The sequence below is a fragment of the Dasypus novemcinctus genome, chromosome 11 (genome assembly GCF_030445035.2).
Source record: "Dasypus novemcinctus isolate mDasNov1 chromosome 11, mDasNov1.1.hap2, whole genome shotgun sequence".
In the NCBI taxonomy this organism is placed as follows: Eukaryota; Metazoa; Chordata; class Mammalia; order Cingulata; family Dasypodidae; genus Dasypus; species Dasypus novemcinctus.
The window spans coordinates 22,440,255-22,461,245 of NC_080683.1; the positions used below are offsets into that span (position 1 = coordinate 22,440,255).

Below are 20,991 nucleotides of genomic sequence, written 5' to 3' on the forward strand. Positions count from 1 at the left end.
TCTGATTCCGGAGAAATAAAAGGGATTGTAAGAGGATGCTGTTAACAACTTTGCACCTAGATGAAAGGGACAAATTCCTAGAAACAAACTATCTACACTGACTCAAAAAGAAATAGAAGATCTCAACAGATGAATAACAATGAAGAGATTGAATCAGTCATCAAAAACCTTCTCCCCTCCTCCCCCCAAAAGTAAAACCCAGGAGAAGATGACTTCTGAGGCAGTTTGAAATTATTTTATGAATCCCAAAAGAGAGAAAGACTATGTTTGTGGGTTGATCCCATTCCTGTGGGTGTGAGGCCTTTTCCAACTGTACTACCTCTCTGAGGCATGACTCAGGTTGAGTCTCCATCCTCTTGCTGGGTCTGATAAAAACAGACACACACAGGAAAAGAGAGCTCTGTCATTTTTGATCCTGCCATATGACAGAAAGGAGAGGCTCAAGGAGCTGAGATCCTCAGGAAAGATGAGTCATATATGCCTGATAGGTTGCAGCTGAAATCAGGGAGAAAGTGGAGCAGCCAACCTGAAAGAGGAAGCCTGGAGGGGAAGGCAGAGATGACCTGCCATCTTGCGTCAAGATGTGGCAGCTGACTTTGGTGAGAAAACACCTCTTACGGGGCTTTGAGTTAGGCTATTCATAGCCTTGGAACTGTAAGCTTTTACCCCAAATAAGTACCCTTTATAAAAGCCCATATCTCTGGTGCTTTGTATTGGCACCCCTTTTGACAAACTAAAACAGTTTCCATGGTGAATTTTGCCAAATATGCCAAGAAAAATTAACCCCAATCCTGCTCAAACTCTTCCAAAAATTGAAGAGGAGGGAACACTTCTTAACTCATTCTATGAGGCCAATATCACTCTCATACCAACTTCAGACAAAGATCCTACAAGTAAAGAAAATTATAGAACAATATCCCTTTGAATATAGATCCTAACTCTACTACAGAATACTAGCAACCAAATCCAACAACACATTCAAAGAATTATACACCTTGATTGTGCTGGTTAAGGTCATTTTTAGAACCCAGAAAATCCTATTCTTAAAGTAAACCCATCCCTTTGCTTGGAAACTCATTGTAGATGGGAACTTTTGAAAAGATTCAGTTAAGGGGCCTGCTTTTTGATTAGATCACTTCAGTAGGGCATGATTCAGGGTGGGCCTTTTTTTCTTACTTTCCTTTTTTTTTTTTTTTGTTAGGCCAGAAAAAATTTATTTGGGAAATGGGAGAAAGAACAGAGCTTGCTGAGAAATGAGAGAAAAGGACAGAAAATCACACAGATTTGGTGTGGGCTCCTCTAGGCAGAGAGAGCAAGCTGTCTTGTGTGGTTATCTTTTAAACGGTTAATTATTCTCCTCCTTCCTAATGCTAAGGGGAGAGGCTCCTGCTGTTATTGGTTACCCCACCCATGGTGGGGCTGATGGTGAAGCCTGTTTTGAATATCCAGGTACAAGAGGAGGTCCCAGAAAGAGAAAATGTGACCTCAAGGTTAAACTGAAGGTCTCAGTGAGTCACATTGCCTGTCAGTCATGTTATGGCTCATCTTCTCATTTCTTTGGCTAACCTACTTCAATTCCCCCCTCAGAGATTTCACACCCTTATTCTTAAGTGGGTGCTGAGGGGTGCTGATCATTCTGTAGTTACTTCCTGCTGGGTAGGGCAGTGGACCCTGCCTGACAGGGCGTAAACTTCTCTGGCTATTCTACTGAGGAAAGACAGGCCTGACACTATGGTTGGAACTGGCTGAAATCCCTGTGTGACTAATAACTTGTTTTGGAAGACATTGATTCTGAAAGAAATAAACTAACATTTTTTAATATATATATATCTCCCCTAAAAGGATGAAGAAGATGGTAAGTGGGCCCCAAAAGGGGACCAGCTATAGCATACTGGACCTTAAGAGTGAGAAAGGCCATGTATCTTCAGAGGCTGCATCCTCCCTAAGTTGGTGAACTTCATTTTGCAGGTTTTGAATGCTGTTTAGGACTATTTCAGGGTGATTTACATAGAAACAACTTTTTTCCTTGAGAAATAGTCATGTCCCCTTTCTCCCACCCCCAAGCTACTCCTAACATGTTTAGGGCTCTGTGATTCATAGCAGCAAGAAAGTCCATTTGCTGTCTTAGGCATGGCTAGTTTCTTCTATGCTGTTACTTAGCTCAAGGGAGAAATTGCCAATCTCCGTTTTCTATGGTGGTGGTTATGCTTAAGATAGCTAAGAAGGGGATGAGAAGAGGCATTGCCCTTTTAGTTACTGTATAAGGAGAAACCACAGGAAATGAAAACAGACAAGATTTCTTAAGGGGTGTCTGGCTTGCCTTCCCCCTACCAGTAGGTGTTTGGGCTAGAGTTAGAGGGAACAGCTGGCTTTGACACACACTACTTAGCTTTCTGTCTCTTGAGAAGGTATTTCAGGCCACCCAGTGACTGGCATGCATACATTCCATCAGGAACTTCTGGTGAACTGGCTTGGGCAACCTGGCTTCACTCAGGATAAGTCACCCAGCGGGCTGGCAATTCCTTTAACTTTAAAAGCTGAAGGAGTGATCAGTACTATAGAGTAAATTTCCTTTCACTTTGGCTCTAACTGAGAGTGAGGCTTGTTCTCTTGCCAAGTTTTGACCAGAAACTGGTTTCCAGGTCCTGGGTGAGGAAGGTTACCCAAGACCATCTCAGAGGGGCTAAACTGAAGTGTGTCCTAGCCATCTTGTTTGCTCTTTCCCTTCTGGTGGAAAAATGCTTAGCCCTGACAGGATGGCATGTGGGTTTGCCAGTCTACTCCTGGGTATGAATGGGACATGTTCTGGAATAAGGGCTAGGAGGGAGACCTAGGGTACGCACCTTTATTAACTACTTAGAAAATGAAGTTTACCAGGACTTTTTATTTTTATTTTCTAAAAGATATTTAGCTTACAAAGATGTTACATAAAAAATATTCCCCATTCCCACACTGCCCACATTTACTCACATTAACAACATCCTTCATTAGTGTGCAACATTCATTGCAATTGATGAACTTATTTAGAGCATTGCCACCAAGGATGGATTAGTGTACATTGTAGTTTACACTCTCTCCCACACAATTCTGTAAGCTATGGCAAGAAATATAATGGCCTGTATCTGTCATTGCAATGTCATCTCCCACACAATTCTGTAAGCTATGGCAAGAAATATAATGGCCTGTATCTGTCATTGCAATGTCATTCAGGACAATTCCCAAGTCCTGAAAATGCCCTTGTATTACATCTGTTTTCCCTGTCCCTGACCTCAGAACCTCCAGTGGCCACTGCCTCCACATCAGTGATTTAATTTCTTCCATTGCTAGAATCACAATAAGTCTATAGTAGAATACCAGTAAGTCCATTCTAGTCCATAGTTCATTCTGCAATCCTAAGAATTCTTTACCAGGATTTTGAACATGTTCAATATCCCTCTGCATATGATCTAGAACAGAAAAAATATCATCATAATCATCAGGCATATAGGTTCAATATTTATTAATAATCAATGCCATGGTTTCTCTATGAGCTGCAACTAATAGATCTAAGCTCCAGGTTTGCCATACCATACATGTTGTCTCTCCATGAGAGCAGGTCATAATGCCAATTTGTTTAAATTCTACTTACATCGCCCTGGTAATCATTGCTCCACTTTGTATCCTAGGGTGGGTCTTAATCCTCTTACTGGAGTCCTTTATAAACAGAGGAATAAAAGTGACAGACACAGAGAAAAAGGATGGGAGAGACAGAAACCTCCAGACATTGATGAACCTGGAAGAGAATACAGACACAGATGGGGCAGTCTAAAGATGAAGCAACAAGGCACAGAGGAGAGGGGATAGATAAGTGGACGCTGCTATGTACCCGATGGCCCACAGCTGATCTTGGGTAGAAAATGAACCTGGAGAAGGAGGCAGAGATGGCAGAGCTTCTATTGTGCCTTGCCATATGGCAGGAGTTCAGGATCATCAGCAGCTGACCTTCAGAGACAGAGCTTCACCTTATGCCTTGATTTGGACATTTTTCTCACCTGGAAATTACAAACTTTTAATGTAATAAATTCCATTGTAAAGGCCAACTCATTTCTGATATATTGCATTGGCAGGCTTAGCAAACTAAAACAATGATCTGATGGGATATATCCCAGATATGTAAGCACAGTTGAACATAAAATCAATGTAATATACCACATTAATAGGAAGAATAAAAAAAATCGATTGTATCAATTGATGCAAAAATGGCATTTGAGAAAATCCAGAACCACTTCCTGATAAAAAGCCTTAGAAAACTAAGAATAGAAGGAAAATTCTTCAAGATGGTAAAGGCCATATAAGAAAATTTCACAGCTAGCATCATACTCAGTGGTTAAAGATTGAAATCTTTCCCTCTAAGATCAGGAAAAAGACCAGAATGCCCACTGTCACCATTGTTATTCAACATTTTACTGGAAGATCTGGAAGATGTAGGCAGAGCACATAGGCAGGTAAAAGAAAAGTAATCAAAATTGGAAAGGAAAAGATAAAACTTTGCCCATGTGCAGATGGCATGAGCCTACATATAGGAAATCCTGAAACTTTCACAATAAAACTACTAGAGTTGGGTGAAGGGTGTGGGGTAAATGGGAACTTCTTACATTTTTTAATGTAACAGTTTGTGTGATTTATGTATCTTTAAAAAAGATAATAAAAAAAGGGAAAAAACTACTAGAGCTAATGTATTTAGCAAAGTGACAGGGTATAAGAACAACATGCAAAACTCAGTAATGTTTCTATACAATAGTATTGAATAATCTGAGGAGGAAATCAAGAAAAAAAAAATCCATTTACAATGCTTTGTTCCCAAAGACCAGCATTCTGGGGCTTGCTACCAGTGATCATTGGCTCCTCTGTCATATGGAAAGCACATGTTGCATCTCCTAGTTTCTACCTTCTCTTCTGGGTTTTCTTGATGTCCAGCTTCTTGCTTCCTGGATTTCACTCTGCTTATAAAGGACTCCAGTAATAATATTAAAACCCATCCTTATTGAGGTGGGCCACACCTTGACTGAAGTAACCTTATCAGAACTTCCTACTTACAATGGATTCACATCAAGAGGAATGAATTAAGTTTAAGAACCTTTTTTTCTGTGGTACATAAAGCTTTAAATCGCCACAACCTATATGAATGGAAGGACATTCTATGTTCATGGATTGGAAGACTAGATATTGTTAAGATGTAAATTCTACTCAAAGCAATTTACAGATTCAATACTATCCAATAAAAATCCCAACAGCCTTTTTTTGGAAAAATGGAAGAGCAAGTCACCAAATTTATTTTGAAGGCTAAGGATCCCCAAATACCCAAAACCCTATTGAAAAAGCAAAACAAAGTTGGAGAACTCACACTTCCAAATTTTAAATATAATACAAAACTATAGTAATCAAAGCAGAATGGTACTGGCACAAGGACAGGCATATAGATGATTGGAATAAAATCAAATGTTCACAAATAAATCCTCACATGTGTGATCAGTTGATTTTTGACAAGATTCAAATCCACTCAATGGCAAAGTAATAGTCTCTAAGACAAATGGTGCTAGGAAAGCTGGATATTTGCATGCAAACAAATGATGGTGAACACCTACTTCGCACCATATACAAGACTTAATATGGATCAAAGTCGTAAATATAAGAACCAAAATTACAAAATTACTAGAATTAAAAATCCCTATTTTCAGGACCGTGAGCTAGGTGATGGTTTCCACTTCCATATAATGTAACAATCTTACAATATTCTTCCATCACCCTCTCTTTTATTTTCTGCTAATGATATCATACATTTTCACTCTATATTTTAATATATATTTACCTCCACTTTATTGCTACATATGTTATACACATCACGTTATTTTTATTTTTACTTTAAGCACTCAGTTCTCTTTTCAAGAAATAAAAATGTGAAAAGTTCTTATATTTATTCATATATAGACTATATTTAGGACTCCTCATTCATCTGTCAGGATATGTTTCCATCTTGTATTGTTTTTTCTGTCTGGATGATTTCTTTTATTACTTTAAAAAAAATTTTAGGTCCCCTGGGCAACACATTCTCTTCAGTTTTGCTTGCTGAAATGTCCCTTATTTATTTTTAAATATAATAAACTTTATTTTTAAAGAGGTTTAAAATTATAGAAAAGTGAAAATAACTCTAAAAGGAATTCCCATATACTCCACTCCCTCCCAATCCCACATTTCTCCCTAATAATAACATCTTACAATTGTGTGGTATATTTGTTGCAATTGATGAACAAATATTGAGTCATTGCTACTAACCATGATCTATAGCTTACACTGTGGTTTACACTTAATTCCAATGCCCTGAAAATGCCTTTTGTTCCAGCTATTATTCCCTCCCGCTTCCATCAGAACCTCTGGTAACCACTATCTTTATATCAGTGTTACATTTCTTCCATGAATATTAATAAGTTTACTTTGTCCATGGTTGTATTCCAAGTAGCCAATGAATAGCAAAAGATTGCAACCTGAGTAAAATAAAACAATAACAAAAACAAAAACCGAGGAAAAATAGAAAGGAAGCAACAGGAAAAAAAAAACCTTACAAATCAGTCTCTTCTACTTCATGATGTGCCCTATAGTCTGCCCAATATCCAATTTTGGGACTTAATTTTAGTCCTTCAGCTATCTATCCTTTCACTTCCTCACATAAATTTCCCAAGGGAGAGGTTTAAGTGAGTTGTATGAAATACAAACTAAGTCTGCTTCATTTCTGCAGACTGATTTCTGCTGAATTTTTTTTACATATAAGCAGGACAAAACATTTTGTCTTGGTTTGTATTATTTCTATAACCCCTAGGGTGATATCCTTTCTGTAGATGCACCTCAGACAACTTTTCTCCTTATCCCAAGTGCCTAATAATTTTTCAGGATTGTCTTGATAGGGCTGTTACATAAACTCATCCAGAATTTTTTGTTATCAGATGTAATGTCAGTGTAAAAATCACAGTTTAGCAATCAGCTTTTCAAAATAACTTTTAAAAAGGAGGCCGCAAATATGAATAAAAATAAAGATGAATAAAACTAGCAGTTTTTCTGCAAAGAGGATCAATAGGCAGTATAGAAAAAGAAAAACAAGTGTAAATGAGTAAAGCACACATAAAAGAAAAAAATTACCTCTCTTTTTGGGATCTAATTTATACTAGTTCTCTCAGTGCCTCACCCATTGCCTCTTGATTTAGCCAGCTATCCCTGATATAGGAAGAGCTGCTAATATGCTTGGTCATTTTGTTGTTGTTGTTTTTTAAGGCATTTCCCCCCCCACACCCCTTTTTCTTTCTGCTTGGTGAATATTGCCACAGTCTTTTTCCTTATGAGAGGAGATTCACCTATTTCTATAAAATAATCTGACATAGGATACTGCCTTGGCTCAGGGCTAACTAACCTAGAAAAATGCTGTTTTAGACATGCATGGTGAAGCTAGATACTATTAGCATGAAGCACACTCATGGGTATGTGGTAGGTAACATTGTGGACACAGCTCCTCTCACACACATGCAAAGTAAAAATTAGTTTAGAGTTGTAAAACTAGTCTTATCAAATTAAGCAGTATATAGGAATTTGAGGCATCACTGTGTACAAATCATTTTTACCCTTTCATCATTTTCATCATCTCTGAGTACAGATTAAGCCATTACATTACAAAAACATTGCTCATATGCATAAGACTTACAGACTTCCAGTGGTGATATTTTGGCTTTTAGATGATTAGTGCAATCCTCCTCCCATGGCCAATTCTCTCTCCTGGAGTCTGCCTTCTGGTTTCTGCTGATGTCTGGCTTCTACTTCCTTATTCCACTTCCGTTAATTATAAGGACTCTGGCCACATTGGATTAAGGCCCCCCTTATTCAGCTTGGCCACACCTTAACTAATAATAACATCTTGAAAGTTCATTTTGGCAAATGGGTCCACACCCACAGGACTGGGGGTGAGAATTTGACCATGTCTCTTGTGGGGACATGATTCGTTCCCCAATATTACAATATGTAGATAAGTGATACTAGTCTGGAAACTTTCAATTTAATTTCAGTTTTCCTTACTTTAATTCGTTTTCAAAATCATAAAGGGAACCATACTATAAAGTGTAGATTCACGTATTTAGAGATGAAAAAGAGTCTCCATTGTGTGTGTGTTTTTTTTTAAGATTTATTTTATTTATTTCTCTCCACTTTCCTCGCCCTCCCCTCTCAGTTGTCTGTTCTCTGTGTCCATTTGCTGCGTGTTCTTCTTTTGTCTGCTTCTGTGGTCAGCGGCTCAGGAATCTGTGTCTCTTTTTGTTGCGTCATCTTGTGTCAGCTCTCCGTGTGTGCGGCGCCATTCCTGGGCAGGCTGCACTTTCTTTCGCACTGGGCGGATCTCCTTATGGGACGCACTCTTTGCGCATGGGGCTCCCCTACGCAGGGGGCTCCCCTGCGTGGCAGGGTGTTGAAGGAGGGGCTCATTGGGGTAAGGACAACGGAGATAGACTCACTCTGGAGACGGGTTCGTGACGCACGTCTCCTTTATTGAGGAAGTGATAGTGCTTATATAGCAGTTTGACTTACGGGGCTTAGCTGATAGGTGGAGGGCTTACGGGAGGAGGGTGAGGTGGGGCTGGAAACATTTGGCTCAGTGCCGGTGCTCCATCTTTTGGGTGTGTCCAAAAGCATGTGGACTAGAGAGTGTGCTTATCTAGTCTCTCACAACACAGCCAGGCTGAATGTCTCTGCCACTCTACCTACATCTCCTCCTCTATTATTAATTAGAGCCAATTGTACTAATTTTAGTTTTTTGGGATAAAGTTTGAAGGCTTTTGTTGACACATTGATAGATAATACATACGACAACAATTAAGATTCTTATTATAAGCCATAGCCGAAGGTTGGGAGGTGATAGAAGGGACTGTACGTGCTCCAGCATTGCAGCTAGTAAAGAGGTGTTTACTCTAGAGGCTTGGGTGTTGTTAACCGATAAGATTTGGGATGTTAACAGCTAATAGCTGTTGGTTTTAAGGGCCAAGTAAGTGGGTTCTGAGTTGCTGCTGAGCTAGTGAAGTGTTAGTTACAGGAATTGGGATAACACATATGGAGGGGAATTGCTGGTTACAATGGGTATGAATAAGTTGCTAAAGCATATATGTCTTTTATATGTTTTAAAGAGCTGTTCAGTGATTGTAGGTTTGTTGAGACATGGCAAGCTGAGGGTACAGTCAGTGGCAAATGTGGCTGGGAACTGTGGAGTGTCCGTGTTCATGGGCATAAGAAGAGGTGTATGTTGTACTGCAATCCAAAGTTGCTGTTTGTGAGCAGAGTTCACTGTGAGGATTGAGCAGATGAGGAGGAAGAGGGTTTTTGGTGTTGCAGGGGTAGGTGCCATACGTTGGGTTTCTGTGCATAACGATTTTTTTTTCAAATTCTACTCAACTTATTCATTTTTTAAAAAGATATTACATTAAAAAAATATGAGGTCCCCATTCACCCCCACCGCCCCCACCTCACCACTCCCCCACAATAACACTCTCCCCCATTATCATGTCACATCCATTGTGTCTGGTGAGTACATCTCCAGGCATCGCTGCACCCCATGTCCCGTGTTCCACACCATAGCCCACACTTTCCCACGTTCCATCCAGTGGGCCATGGAAGGACATACAACATCCGGCAATTGTCCGTGGGGCACCACCCAGGACAACTCCAAGTCCGGAGAATGTGCATAATGATTTGATGTTTCCCCATGTGGTGCAACGCGTGGGACAGGCAGGAGTACGGTGCTGACGGCGTTGTTTTACAGGGTCGCCCCTTTTTTTTGCCTTTCTTCTAGGGATAGGTTATTTATGTCGCCTGTGAGTTGAGTGATTGGGGGGTTATCTTCAGCAGCGGAGCATTGGCCATCTCGTTTTTCAGTGGGCACAGCAGGCCGCATCAATTTGCTGGGGACCCAGATGGGCTGGTCTGGTTTTCTGGAAAGACACAAGCAAACCCTCTTCCCTGTGTTAGTAGGGGATGGGGCCCGTTCCATTGTTGTGTTAGGGTTTTTTTTTTAGCGCACCAAGGGCACTGGTGTGCATATAGAGCAGAGCTCTTCCGGGTGCTTGCTGGCGGGAGAGAGAGGCACTCCTTGTGCGCATCAGCACTGCGCATGGGCCAGCTCCACACAGGTCAAGGAGGCCCGGGGTTTGAACTGCGGACCTCCCATGTGGTAGACGGACGCCCTAACCACTGGGCCAAGTTCGCTTCCCGATCCATTGTGTTTTAAAATTAGTCAGAGTCATGTTTTAATTTTATATGCATTATATACATAATATAGTAAATATATACAAGCTATTACATATATAATAAGAATTGTTTCATTTATATTTCTACTTCAGTGAGAATTTACATGTTCTTTACACTGGTTCTAACTAGATCAGTGAACTGGTATTGAACTATAACTAATATAGCAGAAAACTATAAGTAAAAAATAACAGGTTTTGTTCAATATGTTTACAAATGGTATCTTATACAATCATTCAGAATTCCAAGATATTAATTCAGAAGTACTTGGAACTATTAAAGCATATAAACATTCAACATTAAAGGAAAGCTATCCCCCCCTCTTTTAATAAAAAGTCTTAGAAATTTGGCTTTATGATGACAGGATAAGCAATATTTTTAGAATTAACTTAAAATTTAGCTAACTGATACATAAAAATTTGCCTTCTCTGTCTTGAAAAAGCCCAATTACTAACTCAGTGGTTTCAATTCTTACTGAAATAAAAAAATGTGGCTCCTATTTTTAATCAAGGCAGAATTAATATGGATATATGAATTTATAGTGATTTCTTTCCAAATGAGAAAGCCAATATAGCCCATGCCATCAAAGAAAATGTCTGTGAGACGCAACATCCTGACTCAATGGAAGGTACAAGATCAACCTGGCATTAAATAAATATACAAGTTCTAAAGCAGAGGTACATGTTGGACTGATGGGTAGTGTTCTGCTAGATAAAATGCTTTGCTAATGCTTTGCTATATATAAATAGAGAGAGATTGATATAACAACTCAATTAACGCAAGCATAAGAGAGAAATACACAGACATTTATTTTATTAAACTTCTATTAATAATTGGGAGAATATAAAATATGCATAGAATTGTCTACAAACAGGAGTCCAACTGCTGCATCATAATCGTTTATGATATATATACTATAGATATAAGTTCACCAAACTGGGGAACACATCAACATACCTGGCCCACCACAGGCCAGGGTCCCAATTGGATGCAATATATACCTGTATATATATAGTTAGTGAATCTTTGTAAATTGAAAGACTACAAAATAAGTGAAGGATTGTCTATAAACAGGGGTCCAACTGCTATATCCCAATTCCTCACAATATGCATACATACATTCACAAGCTCACCAAACTGGGGGACACACTGACATACCTGGCCCACTTCTGGTCACAGTCTCAATTGAATGCAATATAAATACAGATACGCTTATCTAGTTTAATAAGTCTATCCAGACATTTAAAGTGAGAAACAAGAATAACATAGTCAGTCAAAAAATTAAATCAATAGCGATCACAGTCACAAAAGGACAGATAAATAGAACAGTCTTACATACAAACTCACCAACATCTAGCTCATGGCTGGGAAGTCCCAAATCAGCAGCCGATATCAGAATCTTGATTGTAAACAACACCTGTGCAGAGCACCCTCTCCCAGGGTGGGACTTCAACTGGCTGGAACGAGATTGTCTCTTTTATTGAGATTATAATCAAGGAACTTGATACTATAGATGCCAACTTGCAAGTACTGCGTCAATTCCCAAGGAAGTGGTCAGCTTCTCAGGGAGGAACACAATATTCCCCAGAATGCACCCTGTCTGTTCTTATTTGTTACAACACATCCCCAATGTGCCCACTGTTCTAGTTCTCATCACTCCTTCTGAAATATGAAAAGTGCTGACCAGTAAGGCATTGGTGTGCTGATTAACAAAGCTTTCTGCATGATGTTTCACTTTTAGGTTTGAACAATAATCATTAATTTTTTCTCCAATACAGGTAGCTATCTGCTGGATGAAATAATCCTATCTGTGAAATTTTCAGTGGGCAGGTTTTGTTTGAAGAATGAACTATTTTAGCAGACTTAAAAATCTAGTTATATTCTCTCCCAGAGTGTAAACTACAACAAAAAGTATAATCCATGTTGTGTAGCAGTGCTCCAAAATGCATTCATCAAATGCAATGGATGTACCACACTAATGAAAGAAGTTGTTGATATGGGAGGAGTGGGGGATGTGGTGAATGGGATATATGGGAATCTCATATTTTTTAATGTAACTTTTTTGTGATCTTTGTATCTTAAAAAGAGGATAGTTAATAAAGTCTATTTCACCTTTAAAGAAATCTAGTTTTTTCATTTCCCTCTGGTGATGGAACCCATTAATAGTATATGTAGAGGAATATGTTAAGCAATAAAAAATATATATATTTGAACACAAAAGCAAAAATAAGAAATAAACCAAAGAAATAAAAAGCAAGGGACTCTAGTCTGGTGAAAAAATAATTTCTCTACCCATACTAAAAAGAAAGAAGAACAGATTTAAAACACTGGTTTACATTTTCACAGCTTATCTAGGACTTTAAATGAGTATTACTCAGCTTATAAAAAGTATTACTATAAAACATTGAAAAATAAAAGATTTTGGGACCTCAATTTTGGCCAAGATGGAGTAACAGGGACTCTATGGACACTGATCTGAGAGAACTTAAAAAAAAAACAAAAAAACAAAACACAAGCAAGTAGACAAAGTATATGAAACAACAGTTTTCAGATATTTTATAATGGGCAACACAATACAGTGATCCTGGAGAAAGGAAACAAACAAGACCAGTCTACAATTGTCCCAGGTTACTGCCTGGTGAAAGTTTTTAGGCCACAGCACAGCAAAAGGAATCTGAGGTGGAGCCATGTGTCTCCCTGAGACAGTTAAAGGATTTTCTTGCTCCTGTTCAAGCATTTCATTTATATAGAATTTCATATGCCCTTCCAATTTATCATTTTAAAAATACTGCACTTTTTTTCAGTTATACCTCACCTTTCTAGGTTTATCATTAACACATATTAATTTAAGGGAAGCAAATTTATTATAATACCTTGGAGACATCTAATAACTAATTCAGGTTTGAAAGTACTTGATTCAAGCAATGTTAATGAAGGCATGATAAGGTCATGGAATATAGCATATACTTTGTTTTGTAATTTTGTATTTCATCACAGCTTTATTAACTAATGTTGTTTAAAATAAACTAATTCAGTAAAGGTCTTTTTATTAAAAATGTACAGAAAATAATTGGCATAAAAATGTGCATGTGAGTTCAATAACTCAAAGTGGAACCCCCAAACTAACTCCACACTTTTAGTTTCAACTGAAAATCCATGTCAATGCACCATTTTGTGGTAATAGCCTGTTTTAGCTTTCTTAAAATTTGGTTTTAACAAATAGAAAACTAAGTATTTTATATATATATAATTATAATATGTATTTCTTAAAAAATTCAATTACAGTTGTATAAAATACTATATATGTGTGTGTATGTATGAATGTATATACTCACAAACAAAAGCCTTTCCTTATTGTTTTTTTTTAACCTTCTAATTCAAGTCACCTTTTGTTTCCTCTGCACTTTCAATTTTTTACTGCTTCTAACACCATTTAATGTTTTGTGCTAGCAATATTTGAATTTATCATATCTTTTAATACTTTAATGACTTATTTTCCATCTCTTATTGTTGCCTTCTTAACTCATTTTAACTTCTTTCATGGAGACTTTTCTTTTTCATAAAATGTATTTATTCTCTAAATGCTCTTCTTTAAAGTAGGGTAATTTATCTACAAAAGCATGCTTTCAATGGATCTTCCAGTATGTTACAGAATGTTTAAAATTCCTCTTGTAATGTTTTAAATTCACCTTTTATTCTTCTTCTTTTTAACAATAGTTTTAACTGGGTATATGATCACCAACCTTAGAATGCATTGCCCAGGTTCCCTTTCAGCTAGATGTGATCATGACATTAAACTCAGGCCAAAAGAATGTAAGCGGAATTGACGCGTATCTTCCATGACTCCTCCATAAAGATAGCTCTGGATTCCCCATTCCCACCCAGTTCACTAGAAAATGTCAAAAATTGGATCCATCTTCCTATTCCTAGAGACATGTGCAGATGATTGCAGAGCCATTTTGCTAGCCCGGGTTCTCGCTAAGCTCAAGAAGTGCCTACTTACCCATATCCACTCTGGAATGTTACATGAGAAATAAACGAATTTCTATGCTGCCTGAGAAGCTGTATTTTTGTCTTGTTATTGAAGCAGCTCAATCTCAATCAACCTCAGCACTTGCCATTTTGGACCATGTAGTTCTTTGTTGTGTATGTATGTGGTGGTGTGTGATGGTTAAGTTCTTGTACGGTGTCCAGTTATTTGGTAAGGAAGCACTGGCCTGATAGTTACTGTGAGGATATTGTGTGGATTTAAGTAATCAGTGTTGATTGTATCTCTGGCTGATTATATCTACAATCAAAGAAGAGGATTGCCTTCAGCAATGAGAGATGTCTCATCCAATTGGTTGAAGGGCTTAAAGGAGAAGTGACGATTTCAGCAGATGGAAGGAAAACTTTCCATCTCTACTTCAGTCAGCCAGCTTTTCCTGGATAATTCATTGAAAACCTTCATTGGAATTGCAGCTTGCCCTATAAAATTTGGATTTGTCCATCCCCACAGTCAGAGTCAATTCTTATAATAAATGACATAGTATTTACAATATATACTATAAGCGGTGTCCTGTGCATTGTAAGATGTCTCAGCATCCCTGGAATCTACCCACTAAATGCAGTAGCACCCCTAGATGTGACAAAAATGTCTGAAGACATTGTCAAATGTCCCCTATGGGACAAAACTGTTCATAGGTGGGAACCACTTGTGTGTATACTAATTTAGAAATTGCTACTTGGAGAGCAGGTGTAGTTCAGTGGTTGAGTGCCTGCTTCCCATGTACAAAGTCCTGAGTTCAATCCCCAGTACCTACTAAAAAAATATAGAAACTGCTACCTCTAAGTAGAGGACTGCCTTTAAAAAAACAATAAAATATAGAATTTGTCTAGTGGTGAAGTAGGAAGAGGTGAATAAAGAGATATGAAAGGCCGGAAGTATTTTTTGGGCTGTGTCATTTGGTAAAACTCTTACTGTGATATCTTAGTAGACAGGACATTCACCTACAAATCTATAGTTGGAAGGAAAGTATTTAGAAAGGGGAATAATATCAGTATGTTTTGATTGTTTTATGCTGTTTTTAGCAATATACTGCAACCAAAAAATGTGCACAACCAGGAAATATGGGACAGTTGCAAGCAGAAATTGATAAGCTTTCTTAAGGGAGGCTTTCTCTTTTTGTTGCCTGCTACCAAAATTGACTAAAGACTATGAAAATGAGTCCTCTCAGAACTGAAAAAGCCAACTGCCTCAACATCACAAACAGGAGAAAGACTTGACACTCTGCTTTTTTAAAAGCCCCCCCACTTGGACTTTTCAGCCAAAAATATGAGTAAGCCACAGGCAAAGATTAGATTACAGGTAATACTTTCCCACCAATGCCTACTTTTTCAGTTGGCCACAAAATTATCAACCTTTAAAATGAAATATAGAAAAGTGGAACCAAAGAGGTCAGTAAATGAAAAGAATCAAAAGGCTTGAGTATATCCAGAAGTGATCTTTGAATGAGGCTCTTTGACATGAAATTGAATAGACCAGAAAACCTGATTTTTGAGAAAACAGATCAAAAGTCTGGCCTTCAAAGGCTTTTAATTTTGCAATACACAAAGCAACCTCTGATTTAATAATGCTGCATCAGTGAGGAGGAGGCTAAGAAAACCGTGCAGAGGATCAGTGTGGGAGTACTCTCCCACATCTACTTCAGAAAGTACCATAATAATGAAACAACAGAAATCTCCAAGATGGCCAAACTTGGGGTCAAAAAGGATTATGAATAAGAGATTTCCTCCCAGAGCACAGAGCCAGGGTCTAAACAGGGAAATTCTGTCAGGTCAGGGTGTTCTTAAAATTCCTATCCAGCGTGCTTTGTTTTATAATTGTAATGAGTTGATTACCTTCTTAAATATAAATATTTATTGAAGTTATCCTATTTCTGTTCCACCATTATGCATTGGGTATATATGGAGACTGGGCTGAGGTTAATGAGAAGAAAAATGTCTGTTACTTTATAAGTCACCAGACTATTGGTCTCCCCACTGGATCACATAGAAAAGACTGTGCATCACCTAGAGATAATCAATTCTGAGCAGAAATCAATAACTGGACAAGATATTTAGTTGCACCTCTTGGGGAAGAATAGTTATTATATATAGAAAGATGGGTTGGGCATGGATATTTGGGTTACCAGAGTGATAGACTGTAGGAAACCATTAAATTCCCCCAGTGTTATTCCCCCTACTTCCTTTTAGTAATAGAAACTATTTTTCAGTTTAGTATACAGCTAGAGAGAGTACATTTCCCAAGTCTCTCTTGGAAAATTGGCCTAATCACACAACTATCAGCCAACAAAATGTTAAAAAAATTCTTGAATCTTTTGGGTCATGTCTTTAAAAAGAAACTGACTTCCACTAATGGTCCCTTCCTGTTGGCTATCAAGTTGTAAAAACTTAGGCAGACATCTCAGAAACAGATATGGTATCCACTTATTGAGAGTAGCACATTTGCCTTACTAGTTTGGTTACCTGGATGACTTCATAGATAAAAGTACAACTATTTGCCCTGGACTTTTATGTGAGAGAAATATACTTTAATTTGAATTGAACTACTGACTGTAGTTTTAGTTCTCTTTTACTTCTATTTAAGCCTAACTCTTATATCTTCCCTGGGATTACCAGAACATCATTAATATTCTCCTAATAAGATGCTGAAATTTTAACTGTTCTAAGATTATATTTTAAACCAGTTGTCCAGGATGCTGAATATACAAAACCGATCTGGAACAATGGAACATAGGCCAGTACAGCTAGGAAAAATTACTCTACTTTTACTCTTAATTTGTTGACAGCTTTACCCTGTGCTACTTTCTTATCTACGGAAGCAGACAAAAGACTCTCTAAGAAGTATTTCTGCTTCTTTTACATACTATTTTCTTTTTTTTAAAGGTTTATTTATTTATTTCTCTCCCTCCTCTCCCCCCCACCCAAGTGTCTGTTCTCTGTGTCTATTTGCTGCGTGTTCTTCTTTTGTCTGCTTCTGTTGTTAGCGGCACGGGGATCTGTGTTTCTTTTTGTTGCGTCATCTTGCTGCGCCAGCTCTCCGTGTGTGTGGTGCCATGCCATTCCTGGTCAGGCGGAACTTCTTTTGCACTGGGCAGCTCTCCTTATGGGACACACTCCTTGCACATGGGGCTCCCCTATGCGGGGACACCCCTGCGTGGCAGGGCACTCCTTGCTCACATCAGCACTGTGCGTGGGCCAACTCCACACGGGTCAAGGAGGCCCAGGGTTTGAACTGCGGACCTCTCATGTGGTAGGTGGATGCCTTAACCACTGGGCCAGGTCCGCTTCCTTACATACTATTTTCTTATTCTGCTTTCTAATATAGAGGAGTTTCCATATCTTCATTTTCCCATAACTAAACTATTTATAGATCTATTTTATGCCCCAAACCCAGTTTTAGGCTTTATTAGTTATATTAACTATTTAACGTCTGCTTTGAAAACCTGGGCTTAATTCATGGTTCTGTTCTAACACACATAGGTGTGTGTGCTCACATACATGCACACACTCACACAATTCCTTTCTTGGTTTTAATCTTTCCTTTTTTAACTCCTAGGATTGAAAAAGTATCCTTTTTTTCTTAGTAAGACCTTTCCTCTTAGCAGAGTTTTAATAGTACCCATTAGTTCTTATACTTTTTTTGTTTATTTAAGCACTTTTGTTTGACAGTTTGTCAACTTTTGTCCCCTCCCATCCCCAAGTTGGGTTTTGTCTTGTTTCAAAGTTTCAAGTGGGAAAATTATAACAAAGCTAGACTAAAATAAAAAAGAGAGATACAGCCTATTCAGCTTTATTTTAATAGGCAAGGTTAGAATACAGCCTCCCTATGGAGCACAATGGTGAAGTTCTAATGAGAGCTTGAAGACAGTAGGCAAATGCAAGACACAGTTAAGATGTGTTGAATTAGTGTGCTGATGTTTGAGGGTTCCTGGTAGCCTGTCCTTAAGTAATTACCTGAGTCTTGATGTAGGGTTAGATTTTAGCAAAAGTCAAGTTGAGATGTAAAATCACTAGGCTGACTTAAAGTCTGTGGACAGGAACCAGGAGGAAGGAACACCATCCACTATAGGTTGGTAAGGGCATCCACTCCAGGAAGGGTTTTACCTTCTAGAAGCTCTAAACTGGCACCTCCTCCAGTGCTCACATGGCTGACTTTATCCTCAGTGTTCCATTTGGCACAGCAAGTAGCAGTGTCTCCACCACCTATTATGGTAATGCAACCTCTGGAAGAAGCTTTCACAATTTCATCCATGAGGGCTTTGGTTCCATGAGCAAAGGCATCCCATTCAAATACCCCAGGAGGTCCATTCCACACAATAAGCTTGGCATGGGAGACAACATCAGCAAACTTCTTGTTGGTCTCAGAACCACAGTCCAAACCCATCCAGCCAGCTGGTATACCAGATTTGACAGTGGCTTGACCAACCTTGGCATTCTCTTCAAACTTGTCAGCAGTGACAAAGTCTATAGGAAAGGTAATCTTCACATTATTATTCTTGGCTTTGGACATGATGTCATTGACAATCTTGGCCCCCTCTTCATCAAAAAGGGAAGCACCAATTTCCATGTTGTTGAGTACCTTAAGGAAGGTGTAAGCCATTCCACCACAAATAATCATCTCATTGACTTTGTTCAGCATATTTTTGATGAGTTGGATCTTGTCTGCCACTTTGGCTCCACCAAGTATAGCCAGGAAGGGCTGCACTGGGTCTTCCAAAGCTTTGGCAAAGTAATCTAACTCCTTCTTCATCAGGAACCCAGATGCCTTCTGAGGCAGATTCACTCCCACCATGGAACTATGGGCCCGATGAGCAGTGCCAAAAGCATCATTGACATAGATGTCACCTAGCTTGGAGAGTGATGTGCGGAAGGTTTCTATAGCAGCTGGCTCAGCCTTAAGCTTCTTTCCAGAAGGATCTTGGCCTTTCCCTTCTTCCTCCACATGAAAGCGCAGATTCTCCAGCAGGATGACTGAACCAGAAGCAGGGTTGGCACAGGCTTTTTCCACTTCCACGCCCACACAATCCTTCAGGAACAGAACGTCCTTGCCTAACAAGGATTTGAGCTCAGCTGCAACAGGCTCGAGGGAATATTTGTCAGGCATGGGAACACCATCAGGGCGGCCTAGGTGGCTCATGAGAACTACTGACCTGGCTCCATTATCCAGGCAGTACTTGATGCTAGGGATGGAAGCCTTGATTCTCTGGTTGTTCGTTATCTGGTTATTCTTCATGGGAACATTGTAGTCTACTCTCATGATGACTCGCTTCCCTTTAACATCCAGTTTGTCCAAAGTCAACTTTTTAGAAAGAGACATCTTGACAATACAAAGGCTTAGCTGACACCTGGATCACAAAGCTGGAGAATGACTTTAATGCTGCCGGGAGGCTGTGATGGTGGTGATTTCTAACGTCTTTCCTCCTGCCCTGCCCCTTCCTTTCCTGCACTAGCGCGCCCTAACGCTGGGCAGCTATGATTGGACCAGGCAAAGGAAACCCAGTTCTGCTATTGGTCAGTGTTGCTGTCCATCTGGGTTTGGAGTACCGGCCCATTAGGCGGTTCAAACAGCCTTAGGGCAGAAGGTGAGCCTGGAATGGCGAGCTTGTAGTAACAGAGCTTCATTGGCTCAGAGACTGAGTGGAGAAATGAAGAAAACCATAAAGCTTTATTAATACTTTTTCTAGATATTCCGTAATTTCATTTTTGATTTCCTATTTTTCTTTTCTGAGAATTGCTTATGAAAGATAGCTATCCCATCCCTGCCACCTGGACTTTTAAAAAATTTAAATTTTCTTCTATTTCTCGTTTTGTGATTAATTTCCAGGTTTATGGTACTGTGGCCAGAAAATGTGAAATATGCATTTCACTCTCTGCCTCACGACCCCCTTCAATTATTGAGGCTATTATTGTGGTTAAATTTGGTAACTGTTGACTTTCCAAAGGGAAGAAATTATAACTTTTAAAATTCATGATATAGAAATAAATATATATTTTAGATTCACTGTGTTTTAAAAATTCTCAGTAGGTCCATTTACTTTTGATTCTTTTACCTGTCAAGGCCCTTGAGCTTGTTAGTGTAATAAAAGAGCAGTTAGGGTAAAGCCCTGAGAGAAAAAGCAACAAACACTTCTGTAAGAGGAAACTGATTCCAATCTGTGAATGCTATATAATGTGTGATGGGGAAAAAATAGTTTTGTCTGATAAAATAAATTATGCTGCATCTATTTGATAGAATACCATGCAAATAATGCAAGTTTTAAGGTGGAGCTGTAGGTAATGATCAAAAATGATCTCTAGGATGTACTATAATACTAAGTAAAAAATGTCAACTGTAGAAGAGTATATGATTTTGGGGGATAATTTTTATAAATAGATGAATTTGCAAAGCAATAGAGAATAAAAATCTGATATACGTATTTTTTTTTTTAAATGTCTTTGTCTTCAGAAGGAATCACGGGACAGGATTTGCAGTTTGTAGGAAGAGAAACTAACGGTGAAGAGACAGATTTTCACTTCTCATTTGCTTGTATTTTCTGTACCTAACATTTATTAATTTATTGATTTTTTTAATTTAAAAAGGAGCTATTTAGTTAGGGAGATTTTGCACTCACTTTACAATTTGCTCTATATAAATCTATGTCT

General features: G+C 38.6%; 1 protein-coding gene and 2 long non-coding RNA genes across 7 annotated transcripts in view; 1 reads left to right on the forward strand and 2 right to left on the reverse strand.

Annotated features, from left to right (window-relative positions):
- LOC139439988 (uncharacterized) overlaps positions 1-7,834 on the reverse strand; it is a 43,135-nt gene extending 35,301 nt beyond the window's left edge. The window contains exon 1 of one of the 2 annotated variants that reach the window (XR_011650068.1): positions 7,727-7,834. This is a non-coding gene — a long non-coding RNA (uncharacterized lncRNA). The remainder of the gene's footprint in view (positions 1-7,726) is intronic. The other variant, XR_011650069.1, reaches the window with a different exon arrangement.
- Positions 1-20,991, forward strand: part of LOC139439987 (uncharacterized) — a 388,427-nt gene that overhangs the window by 24,594 nt on the left and 342,842 nt on the right. The window lies entirely within an intron of this gene.
- On the reverse strand, positions 18,124-19,784 carry PGK2 (phosphoglycerate kinase 2). Its single transcript, XM_004471190.3, has one exon. It carries the CDS (start codon positions 19,664-19,666, stop codon positions 18,413-18,415), a length of 1,254 nt encoding a protein of 417 aa, XP_004471247.1. The 5' UTR covers positions 19,667-19,784; the 3' UTR covers positions 18,124-18,412.

Excerpts from the sequence above, each read along its gene's own strand:
- PGK2 (XM_004471190.3), bottom strand. The coding sequence starts at position 19,666 with ATGTCTCTTTCTAAAAAGTTGACTTTGGACAAACTGGATGTTAAAGGG.